The sequence below is a fragment of the Rutidosis leptorrhynchoides genome, chromosome 3 (assembly GCF_046630445.1).
Source record: "Rutidosis leptorrhynchoides isolate AG116_Rl617_1_P2 chromosome 3, CSIRO_AGI_Rlap_v1, whole genome shotgun sequence".
NCBI classification, from domain to species: domain Eukaryota; kingdom Viridiplantae; phylum Streptophyta; class Magnoliopsida; order Asterales; family Asteraceae; genus Rutidosis; species Rutidosis leptorrhynchoides.
The window spans coordinates 608,537,083-608,562,053 of record NC_092335.1 but is presented as its reverse complement, the minus strand read 5'-3'; the positions used below and the strand labels follow the sequence as shown (position 1 = coordinate 608,562,053).

General features: G+C 34.1%; 1 protein-coding gene across 1 annotated transcript; it reads left to right on the top strand.

Annotated features, from left to right (window-relative positions):
- The first annotated feature begins 1,222 nt into the window (after positions 1-1,222).
- LOC139902238 (uncharacterized) lies at positions 1,223-15,298 on the top strand. The gene is made up of 3 exons (XM_071884883.1): positions 1,223-1,392; positions 1,458-1,735; positions 14,448-15,298. Exons 1-3 carry the CDS (start codon positions 1,223-1,225, stop codon positions 15,296-15,298), a joined length of 1,299 nt encoding a protein of 432 aa, XP_071740984.1.
- Positions 15,299-24,971: the final 9,673 nt, after the last annotated feature.

Here is a 24,971-nt window from a genome sequence, read left to right as displayed (position 1 = left end):
ATAAAATAAAGGTTATGGTTTATTTTAAAATCGAATGCAGTCTTTGAAAAACGTATCATATAGAGGTCAAAACCTCGCAACGAATTCAATTAATATGGAACGTTTATAATCGATATGAACTGGACATTTCAGTTACCGAAAAAGGAAGCACTACTCCTGAAGAAAAAGGCACGAATGAATGGTGGGTCGTAGTTAATCCCGAATATCCGGAACAGAAGGTAAAGATAGGGGGAGCCTCACACACGAAACTAAAGAGAAACTGAGGAATATACTCATTTCCAATTCCGATGTATTCCGTTGGCGCGATGCCGATATGACCGAAGTACCGCGAGAAATAGCGCAACATTATCTACGCGCTAGTACTAATTTGACCCCTATCAAACAGAAAAAGCGACCGATGGTGCCCAAAAGAAGTGAATGATTGCGCAGAGAAGTTGATAAGCTGGTAAAGGCTAACATACTGCGCAAAGTGAACTACCAGACATGGGTGGCTAACCTCGTACTGGTAGCCAAGTCCAATGGAACATGGCGGCTCTGCATCGATTTTAAAGATATCAACAAAGCTTGCCCCAAGGACAATTATCCGTTGCCAGAGATAGACTGGAAAGTCGAGTCGCTCGTAGGTTTTAGGTTTAAGTATTTCCTGGACGCCTACAAAGGATATCACCAAATACAAATGGCGGAGGAAGAGGAAGACGAAGAGAAGACCGTGTTCCACACAGACCAAGGGATATATTGTTACACCAAAATGCCCTTTGGACTGAAAAACGCGGGTGCTACTTATAAGCGCACTATAGATACAACGTTTGCTAAACAAATTGGACGCAAACTTGAGGCGTATATTGACGACCTCATCATTAAAAGAAACACCGAGGAGCAATTACTAGCAGTCATTCTCGAAACATTCAACATGCTCAGGAGTATCAATATGAAGCTCAAACCTGCTAAGTGTAGCTTTGGAGAAGAAGAGGGAAACTTCTTAGGGCATATCGTGACTCCTCGTGGAATCAAAGCGAACCCAAAGAAAATAGAAGCAATTGAGAAAATGCCCTCTCCTAAAACAAAAAACCAAGTTCAAAGCCTCAATGGGAAATTAGCCGCATTAACGCGATTCCTGTCTAAGGCCGCTGAAAGATCGCTCCCGTTCTTTCATACCTTGAAAGACTGCGCTAAAAAATCAGATTTCAAATGGACTGATGAGGCAGAAAAGGCATTCTAAGAGATGAAAGCGCTCCTCAAAGATCTCCCTACGTTAACAGCGCCTATCGTGGGTGAGACCCTGATACTTTACCTTGCGGTGTCTAAGGAAGCTGTTAGTTACGTCCTTGTTGTCGAGCGAGGAGACGCCCAAATGCCAATATATTTCGTCAGTAACGCATTATCAGGAAGCGAGTTAAACTATCTTCCATAGAAAAACTCATATACGCGCTCGTCGTCACTTCCCGTCGTCTACGCAGGTACTTCCAAGCGCATCCAATTACGGTACTCACTGACCAACCCATTCGACAACTACTCTACAAGCCAGAGATATCGGGGAGACTGACCAAATGGGCGATAGAGCTGGGCAAGCAAGAAATCGCGTACTGCGCCAGAAGCGCTATTAAGGGACAGGTGATGGCTGACTATCTGGCTGAAACAGTCGCTGATATGCCAGTAATCTGCGACCCTGAACAACTCCTCATGCCTTCTCCCGAACTATGGGAGCTCTATACCGATGGCGTAGCTGAAAAGACCCGTTCATATACATTATAAACGATTCACAATAGTTGATTACATTGCGAGGTATTTGACCTCTATATGATACATTTTACAAACATCGCATTCATTTTTAAAAGACAATCTTTCTTTACATCAAAAATTGACAGGCATGCATACCATTTCATAATATCCACTATCCAACTATAAATTGATTTAATAATAATCTTTGATGAACTCAATGACTCGAATGCAACGTTCTTCGAAATATGCTATGAAAGACTCCAAGTAATATCTTTAAAATGAGCAAATGCACAGCGGAAGATTTCTTTAACACCTGAGAATAAACATGCTTTAAAGTGTCAACCAAAAGGTTGGTGAGTTCATTAGTTTATCATAATCATTTATTTCCATCATTTTAATAGACCACAAGAATTTCATTTCCAGTTCTCATAAATATACGTCCCATGCATAGAGACAAAAAATAATCATTCATATGGTGAACACCTGGTAACCGACATTAACTAGATACATATAAGAATATCCCCTATCATTCCGGGATCCTCCTTCGGACATGATATAATTTCGAAGTACTAAAGCATCCGGTACTTTGGATGGGGTTTGTTAGGCCCAATAGATCTATCTTTAGGATTCGCGTCAATTAGGGTGTTTGTTCCCTAATTCTTAGATTACCAGACTTAATAAAAAGGGGCATATTCGAATTCGATAATTCAACCATATAATGTAGTTTCGATTACTCGTGTCTATTTCGTAAAACAGTTATAAAAGCAGCGCATGTATTCTCAGCCCAAAAATATAAAGGGTAAAAAGGCAAATGAAACTCACCATACTGTATTTCGTAGTAAAAATACATATAACGTCATTGAACAAGTGCAAGGTTGGCCTCGGATTCATGAACCTAAATTAATTATATATATTTATGTGTTGGTCAATATTTGTCTAACAAATTAGGTCAAGTCATAGTGTACCACAATCCTAATGCTCGAGACTAATATGCAAAAGTCAACAAAAGTAAATTTGACTCAAAATAATTTCCAAAAATCTATACATGATTAATATATAGTTTAAATATCGTCGTTTTATATTTTTAAATATTTTTAAAAGATTTATTAGAGTAAATAATATAATTTATTTATTAATAAATAAAATTTTATATTATATTTATATAATAAAATATACTTTTATATATATTAAGTAATAAAATTTATAGGGTTCATTTAATATTATAAAGATAATATGATAGGTATTATTAAAGTAAGTTATTACACGTAGTAAAATATGTTTGTATCAAATATTTATTTGATAAAATAATATCTATAATGATAGTAAGTAAAAGTTGTATTATTTTGTAATAATAATTATTATTATAAAAATATCAATATTTAGAATTACTAAGATGACATTATGATAAAACGATAATTCTAATTATGATAACTTTAATATTTACGATAATTTTTAATATTATCTTTAAAATAATAATTCTATTTAAAATAATAATAATAATAATGATATTTTATAGTAACAATGACATTTCTATTAAAATGATAATTTTTGTTAAAATGATAGTTTTAATACTAACGATAATTTTAATAATAATAGTAATGATAAAAATAATAAGAACGATAATTTTATCTAAATCAATATCTTATAATATTTTAATTTCATCATGATACTCTTACCCATTATTTCCTAATCGTTTCATTTAATAGCTTTTAATCGTCTTTTATATCGTGTTGGTAATAATGATAATAATAGTAATCAAAATAATTAGGTGTTACAAATATTTGTTTTAATTACACTAATATTAATAATGATAGTTACTATAACATTATTAACTATAATACTAATAATTATCTTAATGATAATATAGTAATAATAATAATAACAATAACAATAACCATTTTTAAATAATGATATATATATTAATAATGATAATAATAATAATAATACCAATAATAATAATAATAATAATAATAATAATAATAATAATAATAATAATAATAATAATAATAATAATTGGATAATAATAATAATACTAATTATAACTTTAACGATAATAACGATAGTAATAATAAAAAAAATAACATTTTTTAATGATAAATCCTTTTATTGATAAAGATAATAATAATAATAATAATAATAATAAGATAAAACTAGAACGACGATAATAACGACGATAATAATAATCATTTTTAATAATAATACAAAAATTCGATGGACTATAACTTCAAATCCGTTCATCGAAATCATTCGATATCTAAATGAAAAGTTCTTAATTTTTCACTAGCTTTCCAACGACATGCATATCTTATACCTTATCTCAGTCGCATATATAACTAATTCAGAATTCAACATAACCTAACTAAAGGTAATATCAAAAGTACAAACATGCATAATCCTATATACTCGAGCACTAGTCAGGGATACACTATTAGTATGTAATAGTTAAATTATGAGTACTCACGTATCAATATTGAGATTCAATATTGCAGGAAAGGTACGTAGACGCAACGGAGATGATAAACACTATATTGACCTCACGAGCATACCCATGAACCATACCCAATCACCTCCATAGCTATAACCCATAATTTTCTTAATCCAATCCCACTCGAAAAACAATTTCGAAATCACTCGGACAGCACTCTGACGTAATATTTTATGTATACTAATAATATCTTGAAATAATACGGAGTAAATATATATATGTAAATCGATTGAGAGAGTTTAGAGTTTAGAGAAAAATATTTTCAAGTTTCTATGAAATAATGAAACCTATTGAATTCTATTTATAATAGATTATTTAATTATTAAAGTGAATTATTAAAGTATGAATTATTAAAGTAAATTATTAAAGTATAAATTATTAAAGTGAATTATTAAAGTATGAATTATTAAAGTGAATTATTAAAGTATGAATTATTAAAGTTAAAGTAAAGTAAAAATAAAGTAAAGGTAAAGTTTAAGTATAGTAAAAGTATAAAACTATGTACGTATAATACGCGTATAAATATATATAATATTAATTTAAATCGTTATATATATTTAATAAAATAAAATATAAATATCTTTATCTTTATCATACTGGTTAAGTAATGAGTTGTCAAAAGTGGTTCTAGATATTTATAAAAGTTATGTACGTTTTAATAATAAAGTTCTTTTTAAACTGAAAACGTTTCTGTACGTTTGAAACTAAATCAAATAAATATAATAATTTTGTTTTCCAAAACCAAATATATTTTTAAGAATCATTTTGTTTAAAGGTTAAAATAATGGAAATCGTTATATATCATAAAATGTTTTAGAAAAGTAGAATCATATATATTCATAATAGGTTTCAAGTTTTTAAATTACAGTTTGTTGGTGAAGCATGGGATAAAGTTCAAAGGTTAAATAAACGTATGAAATCATCTTAATGAAAAATGTCGAGTTACTTAACTTTTCAATATCCAACATCTAAGTTATTTACACTTCACGTTCTTACTTATAAATCACTTTACCATTTTCTGAATGTTGTCAAAAAGAATAGATTTTTTAAATCACAGTAGACCTCATAACATAGACCCGTAATGATATCATAATGTATCTGATAAATCAATCATTTGATATTATCTTCTAATTCCATCGATAAACATATTGATACAAATACGTTCATGTAAAGTATTATACGTTTAATACTTTATTAATATTCTCAAGTTATAATATATATACATATATATACATATTTATTTATATATAACGGTTCGTGAATCGTCGGAATTTGGTCGAGGTTATAATGAATGTATGAACACAATTTAAAATTCTTGAGATTTAACTTAACAAACTTTGCTTATCGTGTCGGAATAATATAAAGATAAAGTTTAAATTTGGTTGGAAATTTCCGGGTTGTCACAGTACCTACCCGTTAAAGAAATTTCGTCCCGAAATTTGATTGGAAAGGTCGTGAATGATAATAAGTATGTTTTCATGATGCATACGGGCTGAAAATTAGAGTTTTATCATCAGCGAATAATTTGGATAAACAATCCATTTATATGAAGAGTACGAATGAAGCTAACATAGAAGAGTGAAATGAGTAAGTGTAGATTCATCTTATCATTTGACGTAGATATGATTGATTTCCAGATTTTAAGGGATTTGAAGAAAATCTTTGTAATAAATTTGATTCTCCGGTAACAAAAGGAATTAGGATCCGCTTTAAATGCGATCGTCCATTTTAATTGTTCTGTCGAAGATTTTCTTATAAATTCACCTCCTTCATTTTCTTACAACTCACACCTTCTGTTGATGCATTTTATGCAAGTCCCTAGACATCTACCCACGTCCATTGCAGGTACAACAGTTTACAGGCCACCATGATCGTTCGTTATTATCCTATCCGTGTTTGTATGTGGTTACAGCAACTGCAGGAACGAGATTTAGATGTTTGACTATGTTAGACTTAGTCAGACGTCCGAGTGAAGCCTCACTCGTACGGCTGACAGGCTCATACGCACGGTTGATGCTGAGCTAAGTCACAATTACAACCAAAATGAGAAGACACGAGTGAGTGATCACCCGTACGGCTGATGAAGCCAACTCGTATGTGTGATGGATGAATCGTACGGGTGAGTCAACAGCAGGGGTATATAAAGTCTCATGTTCTTCATTTTAGGTTAAGCCTCTCATTTGTTACACACACTCAGATATGGTGAGCTCCTCCGATTCTCTCTCAACCCAAATCACCCAGGTGGTGAATAATAGCTCTAGGTGTTGATCTAATCACACTTGATTTAGTTGTAGTATGACTAAATTAATCCCAAAAAGCTTAACCTATTCACTAGAGGGTTTGATTTACTTATTCCGTCATTGTGTGAGTTAAATCTGTTGATTTCTAAGTTCCTAGTCATGTTTCATCACCTTCTATTCTTTCCCCCTCAACTCATATTTTAAAGTATTCATCAATATGCTCCATCCAGTTCTGATTCTCGATATACTTATAACTTTCATATCGGTCATTCTTCTTTTTCATCTACCGCCGGAAGAATCTATTTACTTCTACTATACTCTTGGGTTTATAGTGTTTCTAGTTCTCCCGTGTCTTTATATTGCTATATGCATCGATATATATGATTTATAATTTTTTTGGTTTGTCGTTGGGCTTTATATCTTCCCTTATATTTCAAAGTCTCTGTTTCTATCTTCTATAATCATTGGCATCCATCGTTAATGCTCTCTTTTATTTGCTGTAATTTATACCCCAATTTCTATTTCGAAGTTTTGTCCTTTCGTTTCTTCTTCTTGCGATTAAGCACCGCTTGTAATGGTCCAGAATTCACAGATATGAATTTCGGAATGAACATTGTTAATGTTCTAGGAAGGAAATTGTGATGGCACGATCTTGACTTGTCAAATTACTAGAATACCTTGGAAAAGGCCGAATCATCAAGAAATATTTTCTTGATATTTTAGAGGTTAAATAGAATAAAAGAGTCGTATAACATGGCACATGATGATGTTATGATCTGTGAATCATCACGTTCCATTTAGAAACTCAGCATGAATTACTGTAATATAATCACGTTGATCAAGTGTCATTATATTATACTAACTCATGCTTCAGTTTCCAACACTACTTCAAAAACATTCATATTTTAAACTCAAAGGTTTACAGAGTATAGGAACTAAACAGTTTCCTTTTTGATGTAATACAGATAGTGCAAAGAGATAAATGATTCCAGATAAGAATAGTTATGGAAATATCTTCAGAAATATGGAGGATATTTATAATGAAAGATACGATGATATCTTAAAATTTCTAATATCAGAGAATGATGAAGAATATTGTCTGTAAGGGTTTAGTATCAGGAGCAAGGTATTTGTTAATGACTTCAGCAGACACTGAATCATTTGGATTCTTTGAAGGCAGGTTCAGTCTTTGTGATTTGTCCACAGCCTCCTTCATACTTTGCTCAATCCGTTTTCCAGTTCCAAAACTTCTCTATTTCTGAGCTTTGTTAATACACTAATCTTTATCATCAAACTTTTTACTACTAAGGTCGTTTACAGTTTTTGTTGCTTCATCAGCATTTCGAGAACTAGTTCGCGGTTCAGAGTGTTTTTCAGAAACTTCACATTCAAAGTATGTAAGCCTTGGAAATAGACGTTATGTATAACTGTTGGCGTCAACATGCTGTGAGATTTCAAAATACTGATTGCTAATTCCCAATGATTCGTATGGCAATTCTCGTTACAAGAGGCAGATGAGTAAATGATGAGGTTTCGATAAATATAAAGATTCTTCGGAATGCCCAAGATTAGTGAAGTTGTTGGTAAGTTTATTGCTAATGTGGTGGAATATGAAAGGTTCTCCGGTAACAAAAGGGTAATCACATATATCAAAATTATGATAAGGCTACTCCGAATGAAAAAATCGAAGTTGTCTTGCTGGAGCTGTGATATAATTTGCTACTTTGCAAAGGAATTGCAAGGTTATTTTTGCTAATAAATGCCAAAAGATCTGACACAGATATGTGTTGAATTATGACTTTGGTTTCAAGAGCTTTTTAAGTACATAACTGTGGGTAATATGTTGTTGGATCATCATCTCGATTGCTCAATATTTGAAGTGTCTTCAGAGATTTTCGAAGGGTTTGAACACAGATTGTAATCGTTTGTATACATTTGATGTTCTAAAACACTTTTGAAGTCAAAGTATAGCTTTGAAAGATGTAGGAATCTAAAAGTGATGGTACCGGTTATATCTCAAATTAAATTCTGAGATTTTAAAAGCAGAATATGTAATTGGGTTTGAATGAGTATGATTGTTTTGATTTCTATGAAAGAATATATATTATTGTGAAAGTAGGAAGTATAATTGATAATTTGCTTAATCTGATTCGAAGAATGTAACATATTAATTGTGAATTTATATATATCTCTCGGGTATTACCTACCCGTTAAAAAAAATTTCACAATTAATATTTTGTACATAAGAATTTTATTACAGTCTTTATGAAAATATATATGTATATATTCTCCTCAGATGTAACATAGATTTTAATGAGTTAATACTAAATTAAACTCATTCGATTTACGGTTGGAACTAGAATTGAATAATTCCTTGAAGGCTTTAGAGGTTACATAAGTATTTCTTCAATAATATTGAAATTATGAATCAATACTTCATTATTTGTTGAGATGTGATGTTGGTTTTCGTTAAATTCTTGTGAACTTCGCAAAGTACGAATGATGTTATCTGAAAAGTTTCGGTTACATCAATGATGAAGTGTAAAATCAAATATACACTTGATTTATTAGGAATTGGAATTTGTTGAATTGAGACAGAGATTGTAGTTAACGATGGTTAAGTCGCGGGCGAGGGACGTACATTATTGCATATTTGTAATATGAATTAACCGAGTAGTTAAGATTCACACACAATAGCTTAGCACGGAAAGATTTATTTTTTTATTTCAAAATATATATATATATATATATATATATATATATATATAATATATATATAATTTCTTCAAAGGGAATGAGTTAATTCTTCATAACTTGTTAATACAATATACACGTTATTGATTCGTAATGATGTCCACAGTGATTCTTGAACTGACGGAGTTTGTGATGTTATAGGTGTTGTCGATTCTGATGTTGACTGTACTGACGATGTTGGTGACGTTGACGGTACTGTTGATGCTGTTGGTAAAACAAGTTTAACTTGTTAATCACACACCATTTTTATCAGGGTTTCTACTCTTCCTTCTATCATTTTGGTTCGCTTAACTGATTTATGGTTAGGGCTAGATTAGATAATCTCTAAGACTTTATAGATTATATAATCGCTGCGGAATGTTTCTCCAATGAAGTTATGAATTAATACTTCGTCAGTTATTGTTGTTGGTACTCCTTGGTATCTATGGTGCGTATGAGGTTGATGCTCGTGGGATAGATTGTGAAGTTGAGGTTTACAACGCGGTTGTGGTTGGAGGTGGTAATGGTACTGTTGGCGTTGATGATGGTGGTACTGGTTATGCTGCTGGTGCTGCTGCTGGTGTATGTAATCTCTGCACCATATTCTCCAAAGCCACTACCCGAGCGCGAAGTTCGTTGACTTCTTCTATTATTCCAGGATGATTGTCGGTCGAAACGAGCGGATAAATAAAATCTAGAATTTGATGTAGTATATAATCGTGATGAGATACCCTGGAAATGAGAGAGAAAATGGTGTCTCGAACAGGTTCGCCGGTAAGTGCTTCAGGTTCTTCGCCAAGAGGGCAATGTGGTGGATGGAAAGGATCGCCTTCTTCTTGTTTCCAATGATTGAGGAGGCTACGAACCCATCCCCAATTCATCCAGAATAGGTGATGTCTGATTGGTTGATCCATTCTGGTCACACTGCTTTCGGAGCTTGAGTGAGATTCCATTTCGGAATCCGAGTGACTTGAACTGATGACAAATTCCATTTCGTACGATTGGATAAAGGATTTTCGATATAAAAATGATTTTTCGGCTATCGGGTGGTATTCTATTTACATAGGATATCTATATATAGAGATCAAAAGATTTCATAGATTACGGAGGAATTTGCGGGATATGTCAGGCAAAGTTTAAAGTAACAGATACGATAAGATATGATTTAGCAGATACGCTAAGATATGAATTTTGTCTATACACTACTCATGCAATTAATGTAGCAAGACGTGTCTAGACTAATAATGATAAGCAGGTAATTTCCTATAGATGATAAGCAGATGATTTCCGACTAGAAATGATAAGCAAAACTTTTTACATGCAGACATGGTCGAAGTCCAGACTCACTAATGCATCCTAACGACTTATCAGTTAGACACACTAATGCAGACCTGGTTCGCTAAGACCACCGCTCTGATACCAACTGAAAGGACCCGTTCATATACATTATAAACGATTCACAATAGTTGATTACATTGCGAGGTATTTGACCTCTATATGATACATTTTACAAACATCGCATTCGTTTTTAAAAGACAATCTTTCTTTACATCAAAAATTGACAGGCATGTATACCATTTCATAATATCCACTATCCAACTATAAATTGATTTAATAATAATCTTTGATGAACTCAATGACTCGAATGCAACGTTCTTCGAAATATGCTATGAAAGACTCCAAGTAATATCTTTAAAATGAGCAAATGCACAGCGGAAGATTTCTTTAACACCTGAGAATAAACATGTTTTAAAGTGTCAACCAAAAGGTTGGTGAGTTCATTAGTTTATCATAATCATTTATTTCCATCATTTTAATAGACCACAAGAATTTCATTTCCAGTTCTCATAAATATACGTCCCATGCATAGAGACAAAAAATAATCATTCATATGGTGAACACCTGGTAACCGACATTAACTAGATACATATAAGAATATCCCCTATCATTCCGGGATCCTCCTTCGGACATGATATAATTTCGAAGTACTAAAGCATCCGGTACTTTGGATGGGGTTTGTTAGGCCCAATAGATCTATCTTTAGGATTCGCGTCAATTAGGGTGTTTGTTCCCTAATTCTTAGATTACCAGACTTAATAAAAAGGGGCATATTCGATTTCGATAATTCAACCATATAATGTAGTTTCGATTACTCGTGTCTATTTCGTAAAACAGTTATAAAAGCAGCGCATGTATTCTCAGCCCAAAAATATAAAGGGTAAAAAGGCAAATGAAACTCACCATACTGTATTTCGTAGTAAAAATACATATAACGTCATTAAACAAGTGCAAGGTTGGCCTCGGATTCATGAACCTAAATTAATTATATATATTTATGTGTTGGTCAATATTTGTCTAACAAATTAGGTCAAGTCATAGTGTACCACAATCCTAATGCTCGAGACTAATATGCAAAAGTCAACGAAAGTGAATTTGACTCAAAATAATTTCTAAAAATCTATACATTATTAATATATAGTTTAAATATCGTCGTTTTATATTTTTAAATATTTTTAAAAGATTTATTAGAGTAAATAATATAATTTATTTATTAATAAATAAAATTTTATATTATATTTATATAATAAAATATACTTTTATATATATTAAGTAATAAAATTTATAGGGTTCATTTAATATTATAAAGATAATATGATAGGTATTATTAAAGTAAGTTATTACACGTAGTAAAATATGTTTGTATCAAATATTTATTTGATAAAATAATATCTATAATGATAGTAAGTAAAAGTTGTATTATTTTGTAATAATAATTATTATTATAAAAATATCAATATTTAGAATTACTAAGATGACATTATGATAAAACGATAATTCTAATTATGATAACTTTAATATTTACGATAATTTTTAATATTATCTTTAAAATAATAATTCTATTTAAAATAATAATAATAATAATGATATTTTATAGTAACAATGACATTTCTATTAAAATGATAATTTTTGTTAAAATGATAGTTTTAATACTAACGATAATTTTAATAATAATAGTAATGATAAAAATAATAAGAACGATAATTTTATCTAAATCAATATCTTATAATATTTTAATTTCATCATGATACTCTTACCCATTATTTCCTAATCGTTTCATTTAATAGCTTTTAATCGTCTTTTATATCGTGTTGGTAATAATGATAATAATAGTAATCAAAATAATTAGGTGTTACAAATATTTGTTTTAATTATACTAATATTAATAATGATAGTTACTATAACATTATTAACGATAATACTAATAATTATCTTAATGATAATATAGTAATAGTAATAATAATAATAACAATAACAATAACCATTTTTAAATAATGATATATATATATTAATAATGATAATAATAATAATAATACCAATAATAATAATAATAATAATAATTGGATAATAATAATAATACTAATTATAACTTTAACGATAATAACGATAGTAATAATAAAAAAAATAACATTTTTTAATGATAAATCCTTTTATTGATAAAGATAATAATAATAATAATAATAAGATAAAACTAGAACGACGATAATAACGACGATAATAATAATCATTTTTAATAATAATACAAAAATTCGATGGACTATAACTTCAAATCCGTTCATCGAAATCATTCGATATCTAAATGAAAAGTTCTTAATTTTTCACTAGCTTTCCAACGACATGCATATCTTATACCTTATCTCAGTCGCATATATAACTAATTCAGGATTCAACATAACCTAACTAAAGGCAATATCAAAAGTACAAACATGCATAATCCTATATACTCGAGCACTAGTCAGGGATACACTATTAGTATGTAAAAGTTAAATTATGAGTACTCACGTATCAATATTGAGATTCAATATTGCAGGAAAGGTACGTAGACGCAACGGAGATGATAAACACTATATTGACCTCACGAGCATACCCATGAACCATACCCAATCACCTCCATAGCTATAACCCATAATTTCCTTAATCCAATCCCACTCGAAAAACAATTTCGAAATCACTCGGACAGCACTCTGACGTAATATTTTATGTATACTAATAATATCTTGAAATAATACGGAGTAAATATATATATGTAAATCGATTGAGAGAGTTTAGAGTTTAGAGAAAAATATTTTCAAGTTTTTATGAAATAATGAAACCTATTGAATTCTATTTATAATAGATTTTTGAATTATTAAAGTGAATTATTAAAGTATGAATTATTAAAGTAAATTATTAAAGTATGAATTATTAAAGTGAATTATTAAAGTATGAATTATTAAAGTGAATTATTAAAGTATGAATTATTAAAGTTAAAGTAAAGTAAAAATAAAGTAAAGGTAAAGTTTAAGTATAGTAAAAGTATAAAACTATGTACGTATAATACGCGTATAAATATATATAATATTAATTTAAATCGTTATATATATTTAATAAAATAAAATATAAATATCGTTATCTTTATCATACTGGTTAAGTAATGAGTTGTCAAAAATGGTTCTAGATATTTATAAAAGTTATGTACGTTTTAATAATAAAGTTCTTTTTAAACTGAAAACGTTTTTGTACGTTTGAAACTAAATCAAATAAATATAATAATTTTGTTTTCCAAAACCAAATATATTTTTAAGAATCATTTTGTTTAAAGGTTAAAATAATGGAAATCGTTATATATCATAAAATGTTTTAGAAAAGTAGAATCATATATATTCATAATAGGTTTCAAGTTTTTAAATTACAGTTTGTTGGTGAAGCATGGGATAAAGTTCAAAGGTTAAATAAACGTTTGAAATCATCTTAATAAAAAATGTCGAGTTACTTAACTTTTCGATATCCAACATCTAAGTAATTTACACTTCACGTTCTTACTTATAAATCACTTTACCATTTTCCGAATGTTGTCAAAAAGAATAGATTTCTTAAATCACAGTAGACCTCATAACATAGACCCGTAATGATATCATAATGTATCTGATAAATCAATCATTTGATATTATCTTCTAATTCCATCGATAAACATATTGAAACAAATACGTTCATGTAAAGTATTATACGTTTAATAATTTATTAATATTCTCAAGTTATAATATATATACATATATATACATATTTATTTATATATAACGGTTCGTGAATCGTCAGAATTTGGTTGAGGTTATAATGAATGTATGAACACAATTTAAAATTCTTGAGATTTAACTTAACAAACTTTGCTTATCGTGTCGGAATAATATAAAGATAAAGTTTAAATTTGGTTGGAAATTTCTGGGTTGTCACAGCAGCAAGCTCTGAGGACGCTGGTGCAGGTCAAATTCTCACAGGTCCACATCGGGAAGAGCATATATACGCACTGCGGTTCAACTTCAAGGTGACAAACAATGAGGCAGAATATGAGGCACTACTGGCTGGAATGCGCATAGCCCGAGAGTTAGGAGTAAAAAAGCTACAAGCTTATGTGGATTCACAATTAGTCGCTAATCAGATAAATGGCACGTTCGATGCCAATGACAAATCCATGCAATCATACCTAGCTCTGGTCCACTCACTAGCTGATACATTCGTTGACTTCAGAATCAGTCAAATCCCTAGGAGTCAGAACAAACAGGCAGATGTACTCAATAAGCTGGCAGCTCTCTCCTTCAACCATTTAGAAAAGAAAATATTAGTGGAGCAAGTTTTCAAGAAATCCACCGAGCTGGAGACAACGGTTGCATCCGTCGAAGAGGAAGAGGCGACTTGGATGACAAACATCATAGAATTCCTGCAGACTGGGTCTTTACCTGAAGGAGAGAAGGAAGCCATGAAGATTAGGGTGAAAGCGCCAAATTACGAACTACGAGGGGAATCTCTATATCGACAATCTTATCTAGGCGCATCCCAACGCTGCGTTGGACCCAAAGAGGCCGCTATGATTATTGATGAGATTCACAAAGGATCTTGCGGGTTACATTCTGGGTTGAAGACAGTCACCGAGAGGATTAAACGGCTAGGGTACTATTGGTCCCAAATGTATGCTGATACGGTAGAGAGGATAAGAGTTTTCCAAGAATGCCAATTACACGCACCTGTTAGCAGGGCGCCACAACACACTATGATACCCATCACGTCATCATGGATGTTCTGCAAATGAGCTATAGATATAGTCAGACCTTTCCCAAAGGGCGCGGGAAATGCTGAATACCTAGTGGTCGCTATCGACTTTTTTACCAAATGGGTGGAAGCGAAATCCCTGCGCACCATCACTAGTAAGCAGATCAGAGATTTTTTCTGGAAAGCGTTGTATGCAGGTTCGGCATACCTAAAGAAAATGTCAGCGACAACGACACACAATTTGAAGGCAACCCCTTCCGCAGCTGGTGTCAGGATTTGAACATCAAACAACGTTTCACCTCCGTCGCGCACCCTTGGGCTAATGGCCAATGTGAGGTTACGAATAGAGATATTGTGCACGCCATCAAAGCAAGGTTGGGAATGAAACACAGCGGATGGGTGGATGATTTACCCAAATTCCTATGAGTACACAGAACAACGCACAAGAACGGTACAGGAGAAACACCATTCAGTTTGGTATACGGTTCAGAGGCGGTAATCCCGACAGAAATAACCGTCCCAACAGAAAGAGTTCTATCATACATTTAGGGTGAAAATGACGAAAGGCTGCGCACCAATCTGAATTATGCGGAGGAGCGCAGGGAAATGGCCGCAATTTGCGAAGCCACCAACAAACAACGCATTGCAAAATATTATGACAAGCGCGTAAGGGCAAGAACTTACAAGGTAGGAGATCTTGTGTGGCGCGACAACCAAGCGAGCAGGGCCCAAAACACTGGGAAGTTGGGGCTAAACTGGGAGGGACCTTATAAGGTCATTGGGATCAGTAACACTGGAACTTACAAACTGGCAGAGCTTAAGGGTAATCTAATCAAGCGGACCTGGCATGCTACCACACTTAAAAAATGCTACATGTAATATAGAAAATAGGAGAATTGATCACTCACCTACTTTGTCTAGATTTACATGTAATTACTAAACAAAGCGCCTTTGTAGGTCGACCGTGTGTTGCGTTATTGTAAAAATCGTTTTTTCGATTATATTAAAGCATTAAGTCATTTTTGGTTATGATTTCATGTACCTCTCAGAGCTGAATAGCTCTATGACTTGAACTGCACGTGCACAGTACAATACTAGCGCGTTCCTGCCTACTTAAGGGATGACTTTCTCTAGCTCCCGCGTGGCAGAAGTCTGTTTGGCGACAGACTAGACTATTTTACCGGAGAGCAATGGTCATTGGGTTGACCTAGTTCCACCCGAGCAGACCTAGAGATCTGTAAGTCATGACTATAAACAAAAAAGCGTTGGTCGCGCTTGACCACAGTCCCAAAATTAATGTTTGGAAGACTCTTAGACGCAACTACAAGCGCAAAATCTGTGTGCGTTGAGTGCACATCAATACACACAAAGATTAGCGGCAACATGCCATGAGTAAAAATAATGACGTTATCATTAACAACGCAATAATATAAAGCAATCGATGTACCACAAGTTTACACCACGATAATATATTTTTTATTTTTCAAAAAATACACATGATACAAAATGTTACACGCGTCATAACGCATTATGACATTACAAAGTAAGACTACAATTTAGAATCTACTAAATCTTACGCCGTCACTCGTGAATCACGTAACAACTCCTCAAGTCGGGGAATAGGAATGTGGCGCAAGGCTCTCCAAGCCTCCCTAGCAGCTTTACGCGCTTCGGGAATAAGGCAATCCAGGATAGCTTTAGGAAGAATGGTGGGCACCTAAATATGCTCCTTCACAATGTTCCAAAAGTGGAGGAGCTCAACATCCTGTATAGCTTTCAAGGCATCCTCGTAGCGATCATTTACAGCATCGCTATTCAAAGCGTGATCCACTATATGAGGAAGGCCTGCCTTTAACACCCCTAACTCTTGAACAGCCGACTTCGCTCGCTGCTCTGATTCAGCGCACTGTACCCTAAGCGCACGAATAGTTTCCTCATGGTTTCTATTCTGGCGGTTAGCACAATCTAGTTGTGCCTGTATCTTTTTATTGGCCTGTTGCGCATTGTCAAGCCTACCACAAAGGCTCATTATGGTGTCCCTCATTATAGACATTTCGTCGCCAGAAGACCCACTGCTCGGCCCGGGGCTCTGGACATTCTTACCTTTAGCAGAACCCGTCGAATTAGGGCGTTGTATTTCTATGGAGGAGTCACTATCAACCTGAGTGGGGGACGGATGAGGTTTGTTCACGCCCCCTTCTGCACTACGCTCGCGCCCGTCATCTGGGTAGGAATAATGATGATGAGTGACGTCAACGCATAAGCAAAGTAAGTAACAAAAGAAACGCGGATCATACCAGTACGAGTGTGCTTTAATGAAGAAGAAGCGGTCAGTCTTTTGCGCTTCTTTGGAGCAGGAGTGTCACTATGTGACGGAACAAGTTTCCCACGGGGACATCGCTTGGGTAAATCAGCATATTGCGCCGCAACCTTCTTTTTCTTCTTCCTACGCGAAGAACCAGAAGCAGAGGTTGCGGTAACAGGGCGCCTAGCCGAAAAGCCTTTCCCCAAAGGCATACGATCCACCACCACAGATGCGGAAGAAGAGAATTCAAGGTACTCGGAGAAGGGAATTGCTATCAACAAAAGATAAAGACGTTAAGGAAGGAGAAAAAGAAAAGAAAGTCAAAAGTTCTGCATACCTTGCAAATGGCGACTAAAGTGAGGTTAGTAGTTGGAATCTGGCTAATGCTTGGATATTCCCCCAGCATACAACATGTTGTTGCTATACGCACGTTAGGGAAGCGCGCGACCCTTGCACTTGTCCAACATCGACTTTTCGCTTGAACTTAAAGTTGGCGCTGTATTTAAGCTCCCGTCAAAACCATATTGCCAGGAGCCCACATTCAAAAACTCTAGAGGAATGAAGGTATCATCCACGAAGAAGTAGCATTCTTTCCAGTCCAGTGGACTTTCCTCTAGTGGTTCACCAGTAAAGCGGACATTGTCGCGAAAAGAGAACCAGCCCTGTGACGATCCCTCCAAATCCATTTGGACGAATACATCATTCATCGATTTCACAGTGAGGTACTAACCTCTACATGATACGTTTTGTAAACATTGCATTCATTTGAAAAGGCACACCATAATTGAATATCAAATTCCAAGGTTTTTGACGTTTGATGATTTCTACATATAGACAATCACCGTAATTAATAGTTTACAATACTACATCTGTTGATAATGCAGTCAAAATAAGATACATGGTGATGATTTTGTGAATGCAACGTTTTCTCGAATAAAGCATGTATGACTCCATGCACATAGCTTGTATCACATATAAGCAAACAGCGGAAGACTTCTAGGAACCTAAGAATAAACATGCTTTCAAGTGTCAACACAAAGGTTGGTGAGTTCATAGTTTTAATGTTGCGCATAATCCGTATATAAAGGTGGATCATAAGATTTCAGTTGTTTCTTCCAGAAACGTTTATCAAAATATTCTACAAGATAGAGCACCCTGGTAACTAAGCTTTAACGTTATAATAAATACTCCTATTTTAACATACATGCAACCAACATGAATAATACACGCAATCCAATGTGTACTAAACTCAAATAGCATACGTCTGTTTTATAGTTCATGCTAGGGTTTCTATACCTGGAACAGACGGGGATGTCAAGCCCTATGGATCCATATATAACTACTCGCGCCCACCAGTTCTTATAACCGGCAGTTACTAGTTACTAAAGCTAAGGGATTTTCAGTTCAAACTCGGTGTAGAATTTAGTATGTACTTGTATCCATTGCGTTTAAAATAAAGTGCATGTATTCTCAGCCCAAAAATATAGATTTCAAAAGCAATTAAAAAGGGAGCAAATGAAACTCACCTTAGCAGCACATAAGGTCATTCACCGAAATGTGACCGAAATTGGGAATGCAAAATAACCGTAGATCTCAACCTAGAGAACATATGTTGGTCAATACATATCTAACAAGCTAGGTCAGGTCATAGTGTATCACAATCCTAATGCTCGAGATGGACATACAAAAGTTAACAAAAGTCATTTCAAAAAGTCAATCTGACTCAATACTATAGTTGAATGATCATGGCAATCGAAATATTTTAACATTTCACATAGTTTCTCAATTCTTGTAAAATTAGACTATAGTTTTTATAAGGCTTTAAAATATGATAAAACAGTCAATTTTGACAATTGTTCAACAAAACGAGACGTGCCTTATATAAGGATTTATTTACTCGGCTGGTAATATTTAAAAATCCACTTTATCAATCTCATAAATAAGTTGTTTAAATCTTAATTGCAGATTCAAAAGCAATTTCAATTAACGTCAATCATAATTCAATTGATCATATCTTTTAATTCGTTCATCGAAATTACGCGATTTCTAAATGAAAAGTTATTGATTTTTCGCCAGCTTTCCAATAACATGCATATCATATACTTTTTATCAGTAGTATATGTATTAAATTCGTGATTCATCATAAACTATCTAACGACAAAATTAAAGCATACAAGCGTGCATAAACATATATACTCGAGCACTAGACATGGATACACTATTAAATATATAAAAGATAAGATATGAATGCTCACATATCAATATTGTAATTCAATATTGCAGGAAAGTACGTAGACACAACGAAGATGATAAACACTAGGTTTGACCTTTGACTCATGGTCATAACCTCCAAGCAATACACATAACCTTCATAGCTATAACCCATGACTTCATTTTTTTTTTGAAAGGCCAGCAAACTTTTATTAAAAAAATAAGAATACAACTTGTGGTTCATATACAATGATCAGCTAAATGAAAAGAGAAATAAATAAACTCGATGAGCTAAAACCATACAAAGAAACACACGAAGGAGAAAAACTCGAAACTATAGCTATACAAGAGGGAAGGGTTAAGTGTGTTTATTATTTTGCAGGAAAAAGCCATCGTGTCCCTATCTCTAGCATGAAACGGGGACAACTTGTGTAAAACAAGCCGGGGAATAGACTGAATACAGTACTGTGCCAAGCCAGCGACAAAGCATCCAGGCCACGCCCCACTTAGCCCCGAACCAATAAGAGATCGAGAGATTCCGGCATAAAAAACCTGCCCTTAACCTATTCCTTCTTTTGTGAGAAGCCCATCATAGTATCTCGGATTTGTAGACCATTTTTGCCAATCCAAATTACCTTTCTTCCATCGGCTATTAATCCATTCAAAACTTCTTGTTTGAATGCCAGAAACAATCTTTGAAGCGCTAGAGATATTTTTTCCAAATACTCGATCGTTTCGGTGAAGCCAAATACAATAGCATGTGGTCCATACGATTGCTTGCCAAATTGTCTTTCCTAAAGTGGAGAATAATTGATTGTTTTGGCATGCTTCAAGATCCCGAAGACATGAAAAGTTTAAATTATTGAAGTTCCACCATTTTCGAATGCCATTCCAAACATCAAGAGAATTGTTACACATTACAAGGGTGTGAAAGAGAGTTTCAATGTCTGCGTCGCACATCGGGCACCTTGTAGAATGTAAGTCTATTCCTTTTTTATCGAGTTCAACTCTCACGGGAAGTTTGTTTAATTTCGCTCTCCATATGAAAATCTCGATTTTTTACGGAACGAAAGGATTTTGGACAGTGGGGTCCACGGGGAGATGAGGGGTAATTGAGAGCAAATTTAGGAGTTGGATACACGAATCAGTCGTACAAATGCCACTATCATTATGTTTCCAAATCCAAGATGGGTTGATATTGCTCGAGAAAGTATGTTGTTTGATTAAATTAATAAGAGCAACAAGATCATCTTCGGCCCGCCATTTGGGTTGTACACTCCAGGCCCAATTAAGACTTAATAACATACCCGAATCTGTTGAAATAATTTCAGTAGAATTGTCAGAAGCGGGGACATCAGTAGCTTCTAAATTTGGAGCAGCAGCGAAAACAGTTTCAACAGCAGAAAGAGTGACGTTAGCGTATGGAACTGCAGGGGGGACTGGAACTTTAATGATTCGGTTTTCAACAGTAGCAGTCTTGTCAATCTCTAATCTGTACAACCTTGGAAACCTGTCACATAGAGGAGTTTCTCCGATCCATTTATCATGCCAAAAATAAGTATCACGGCCCGAACCTACATCCTTAACAAACGAGTTAGAAATATTACACCCTAACTTGATTAGGGATTGTTCGATGTTGATGATATTGAACCAAGTACGACCCGAGAGCTTTTTTAATTTGAGTTTGTCACTATTAGTGAAACAACCCAAACCGCCATTTTCCCCGTAAATGCTTTTAATTACGCAAACCCAAAAGGAGTTTTCATTGGATAGAAATCTCCACCACCATTTGGTTAAAAGCGAGAGATTTTTTAATTTTAAAGAACTAACATTTAGCCCACCGAATTCAAGTGGCAAAAGTATTTGACTCCATTTGACCCAAGCCATTTTTCTTTCATCACTAGACCCGCCCAAAAAAAAAACCACGCTGCAAACCTTCAAGTTCTTTTATAACGCTCAACTGTGCCTTAAAGAGGGAGAAGTAGTATTGTGGGAGGCTACTTAAAACCGCTTTGATGAGGGTTAATCTACCCCCGTAAGAAATGGTTTTTGCTTTCCAATCGGCAAGTCATTTTTTAAACTTATAAAAAATAGGTACCCAATTATTATGTCGTTTTAAATTAGCACCTATTGGTAATCCTAGATAATTAAAGGGAAAGGAGCCCACTTTACAACCGAACCATAAGGCTAAATTATTTAGTTAAATATTTGAAGTGCCAATTCTATAAACACAACTTTTGGAAACATTAATTTTAAGTCCCGAAAGCTCCTCAAAACATTTTAAGATTTTCAAAATATTTCTAACTTCAACCTTATTCCAATTACCAAAAATAATCATGTCGTCCGCGTATTGAAGGTGGGAGATGACAACTTTATCGTTTCCAATTTTGACACCATTTATCAAATTCTTTTCGGTAGCAACTTTTAAAATATGGTTTAAGCCTTCTCCCGCTATGATGAAAAGGAAAAGAGATAGCGAGTCTCCTTGCCTTACACCTCTTTTGGGGAAAAATTGTTCGGTTGGTGACCGGTTAATTAAAATCGAAATTGAGGTCGAAGTTAAGCATGATTTAATCCATTTTACCCAATTGTAACCAAACCCCATGGATCTCATTATTGAACTAAGGAAGTCCCAATCTAGACAATCAAAAGCTTTTTCGAAATCTACTTTAAAAATAAAACTTTTTTGATTTCTAGATTTGAGATCATCAATAGATTCAAGAGCAATAAGCACACCATCTAAAATATATCTATTGAAATAAAGACGCTTTGCTCGTCGCCAATTAGCCTCGGGATTATTTTTCTGATTCTATTTGAAAGCATTTTTGAAAGAATTTTATAATAGCTACCGATGAGGCTAATTGGGCGATAATTTGAGAAGTTAAGTGGATCTTTGACCTTAGGAATGAGGGTGATGAATGAAGCATTACACCCATTTGAGATTTGGCCTGTTTCCCAAAACCAATTGATTGCTGCTATAAGATCGCTTTTTATGATGTCCCAGAATTTCGAATAGAACTTGATGTTAAAACCATCGGGTCCTGGTGCCTTATTTTTACCACACCCTTTGATTGCTTCAATCACTTCACTTTCTGAAAAAGGGGCTTCTAATGCATCGGCCATATGAGTTTCCAATTTCGAACCGTTCCAGTCATTAAGCACCCATCCTTCCGAATTATTATTCTCGAAAAGCCCCTGAAAAAAAATTAAAAGCTTCAGTTTTTATTTTTTGAGGGTCCGAAGTCCATATACCTGCTGCATTGATTCCATGGATGTTGTTTTTCTGATGTCTTCGGCGGATATATGAGTGGAAGAATTTGCTGTTTTCGTCTCCTTAGAGTGCCCATTTATATCTAGCTTTTTGCTTTAGCATCTCCACTTGATTTTTTTCTTTTTGGAATAATAGTTCTCGGTCTTTTGCCCAAGTCTGATGTTGTTCTTCACTGAGATCACAAACTTCGGCTTTACTTTCCCAATCATCCACAGTTTTCGATAATTCGTCAATTTCAGCTTTCAGTTTCCCGTGTGAGGTGCAGTACCATTTCTTTAGTTCTTGTTTCACTTTTTTCAATTTTTCTCGAAAGATGATGTCGGGTCTGTTACTATTAACTTGGACATTCCATGCCGAACTAATGATGTTATGTGATTCTTTATGTTTCAACCATTCATCGAACACTTTAACCGGTTTTGGCCCGAAGTCAATATCTCCGTCCTTTAAAATTAGGGGGCAATGATCCGTATGTTTCTTATCAAGTACCAATACGTTTGCGTTCGTCCATTGTTGTAAGAAATTTTCGGAAACTAAGAAACGGTCGAGCTTGCTAAACTTTCTACCATTGTCACTAATTCGGGTATAGATTCTTCCCCCTAATGGTAGATCATGAAGGGAATTATCTTTGATGAACTCGTTGAAAAGCTTTGACCGTCTTTCACAAAATTCGGTATTTTTTCTTTCGGAGATAAATCTAACTTCATTAAAGTCTCCGAAAATGGCCCACATTGCGTCGGGATATCTCAAAATATCGGTTAGGTCGGACCACATTTGCTTTTTTCGGTGTCATTTTGAGGTCCGTATGTATTTACAAGAATGAGCTCCGTACCTACATCTTTCCAATATCCTTTTATCGCAATAAAGGAATCTCGTTCAACAACACGGTTAGTAACAAAAATATTAGGGTCCCACACCGTTAAAATCCCGCCCGAATTGCCCTTTGATTTTTTAAAAGCATATTTATAATCGCAACTTCCCCAAATTTTTTCAATCCATTGTTCAGAAATCTTTTCGGCTTTCGTTTCTTGTAAAGCGATTATGTTTGGTTTTTGATGAAAACAAACTTTTTTAAACCAGTTAAATTTTTTTTATCATCCAACCCTAATCCTCTAATGTTTAAAGATAGTATCTTCATGGTAAATACTTAAAGATAATAAAAAACTCGATGTAAAAAAAACTTGTGATTAAGCAAGGACAGTATGCTTTTTCTTCAAAATCCTAGGTTCAGGCCCATTTGTTCAGAATTTAGCGAGTTGCTTGAGAGGGATTGCGTGTCTTTTGATTTGGAAGAGCGACTCTTTGAGTTAGGCTTTGCGATTCTGGTAACACGTTTCTTTTTGATGATCCTGGCTTGACTTTTGGCCCTTAATATTTTGGAGGATGTGTTCCATCTACGGATATTTGTCCAAATTGATTTGGAGGGGCATTTGCTTGAGAGTTTGCGTTTTTTGTTGGGATTGGAAGTGGGAATGGCGGTTTGTCCTGATTTTTTATCAACAGAATTCTTTGCATTAAAGGTGAATGGTTCTATGATTAATTGATGTGAGGCAGTGGTATGATTTCCAATTCATTCAGCGTGAAACAAGGATTTGAAAGTCCTAAATTTTCGTCTGGAGGGTCTGGTAAGTTGATGGGTTGGTTATAGTTATTAGTGGGTAGGTTTAAGGGCTTTGAAAAACGGGGACTGGTTTGGCAGTGGGCTTCATGTGAGTGGGTTGAGGGGGAAGGGCAGGCTTCATGAGATGGGTTTGGGGGGATCTCTATTGGGCTAAAAGTGTCCGGAATTGATTGTGATCCAATGGGAGATGGGTTGGTTACTAGGAATTCGTTAACTTGGGAAGGGTTTACATTAACTATATTTTCAAAGATTTCCTCGGTATTGTGGTGGCTTTTATTGGAAAACGAGGGGTCTACATTAAAGTCGGG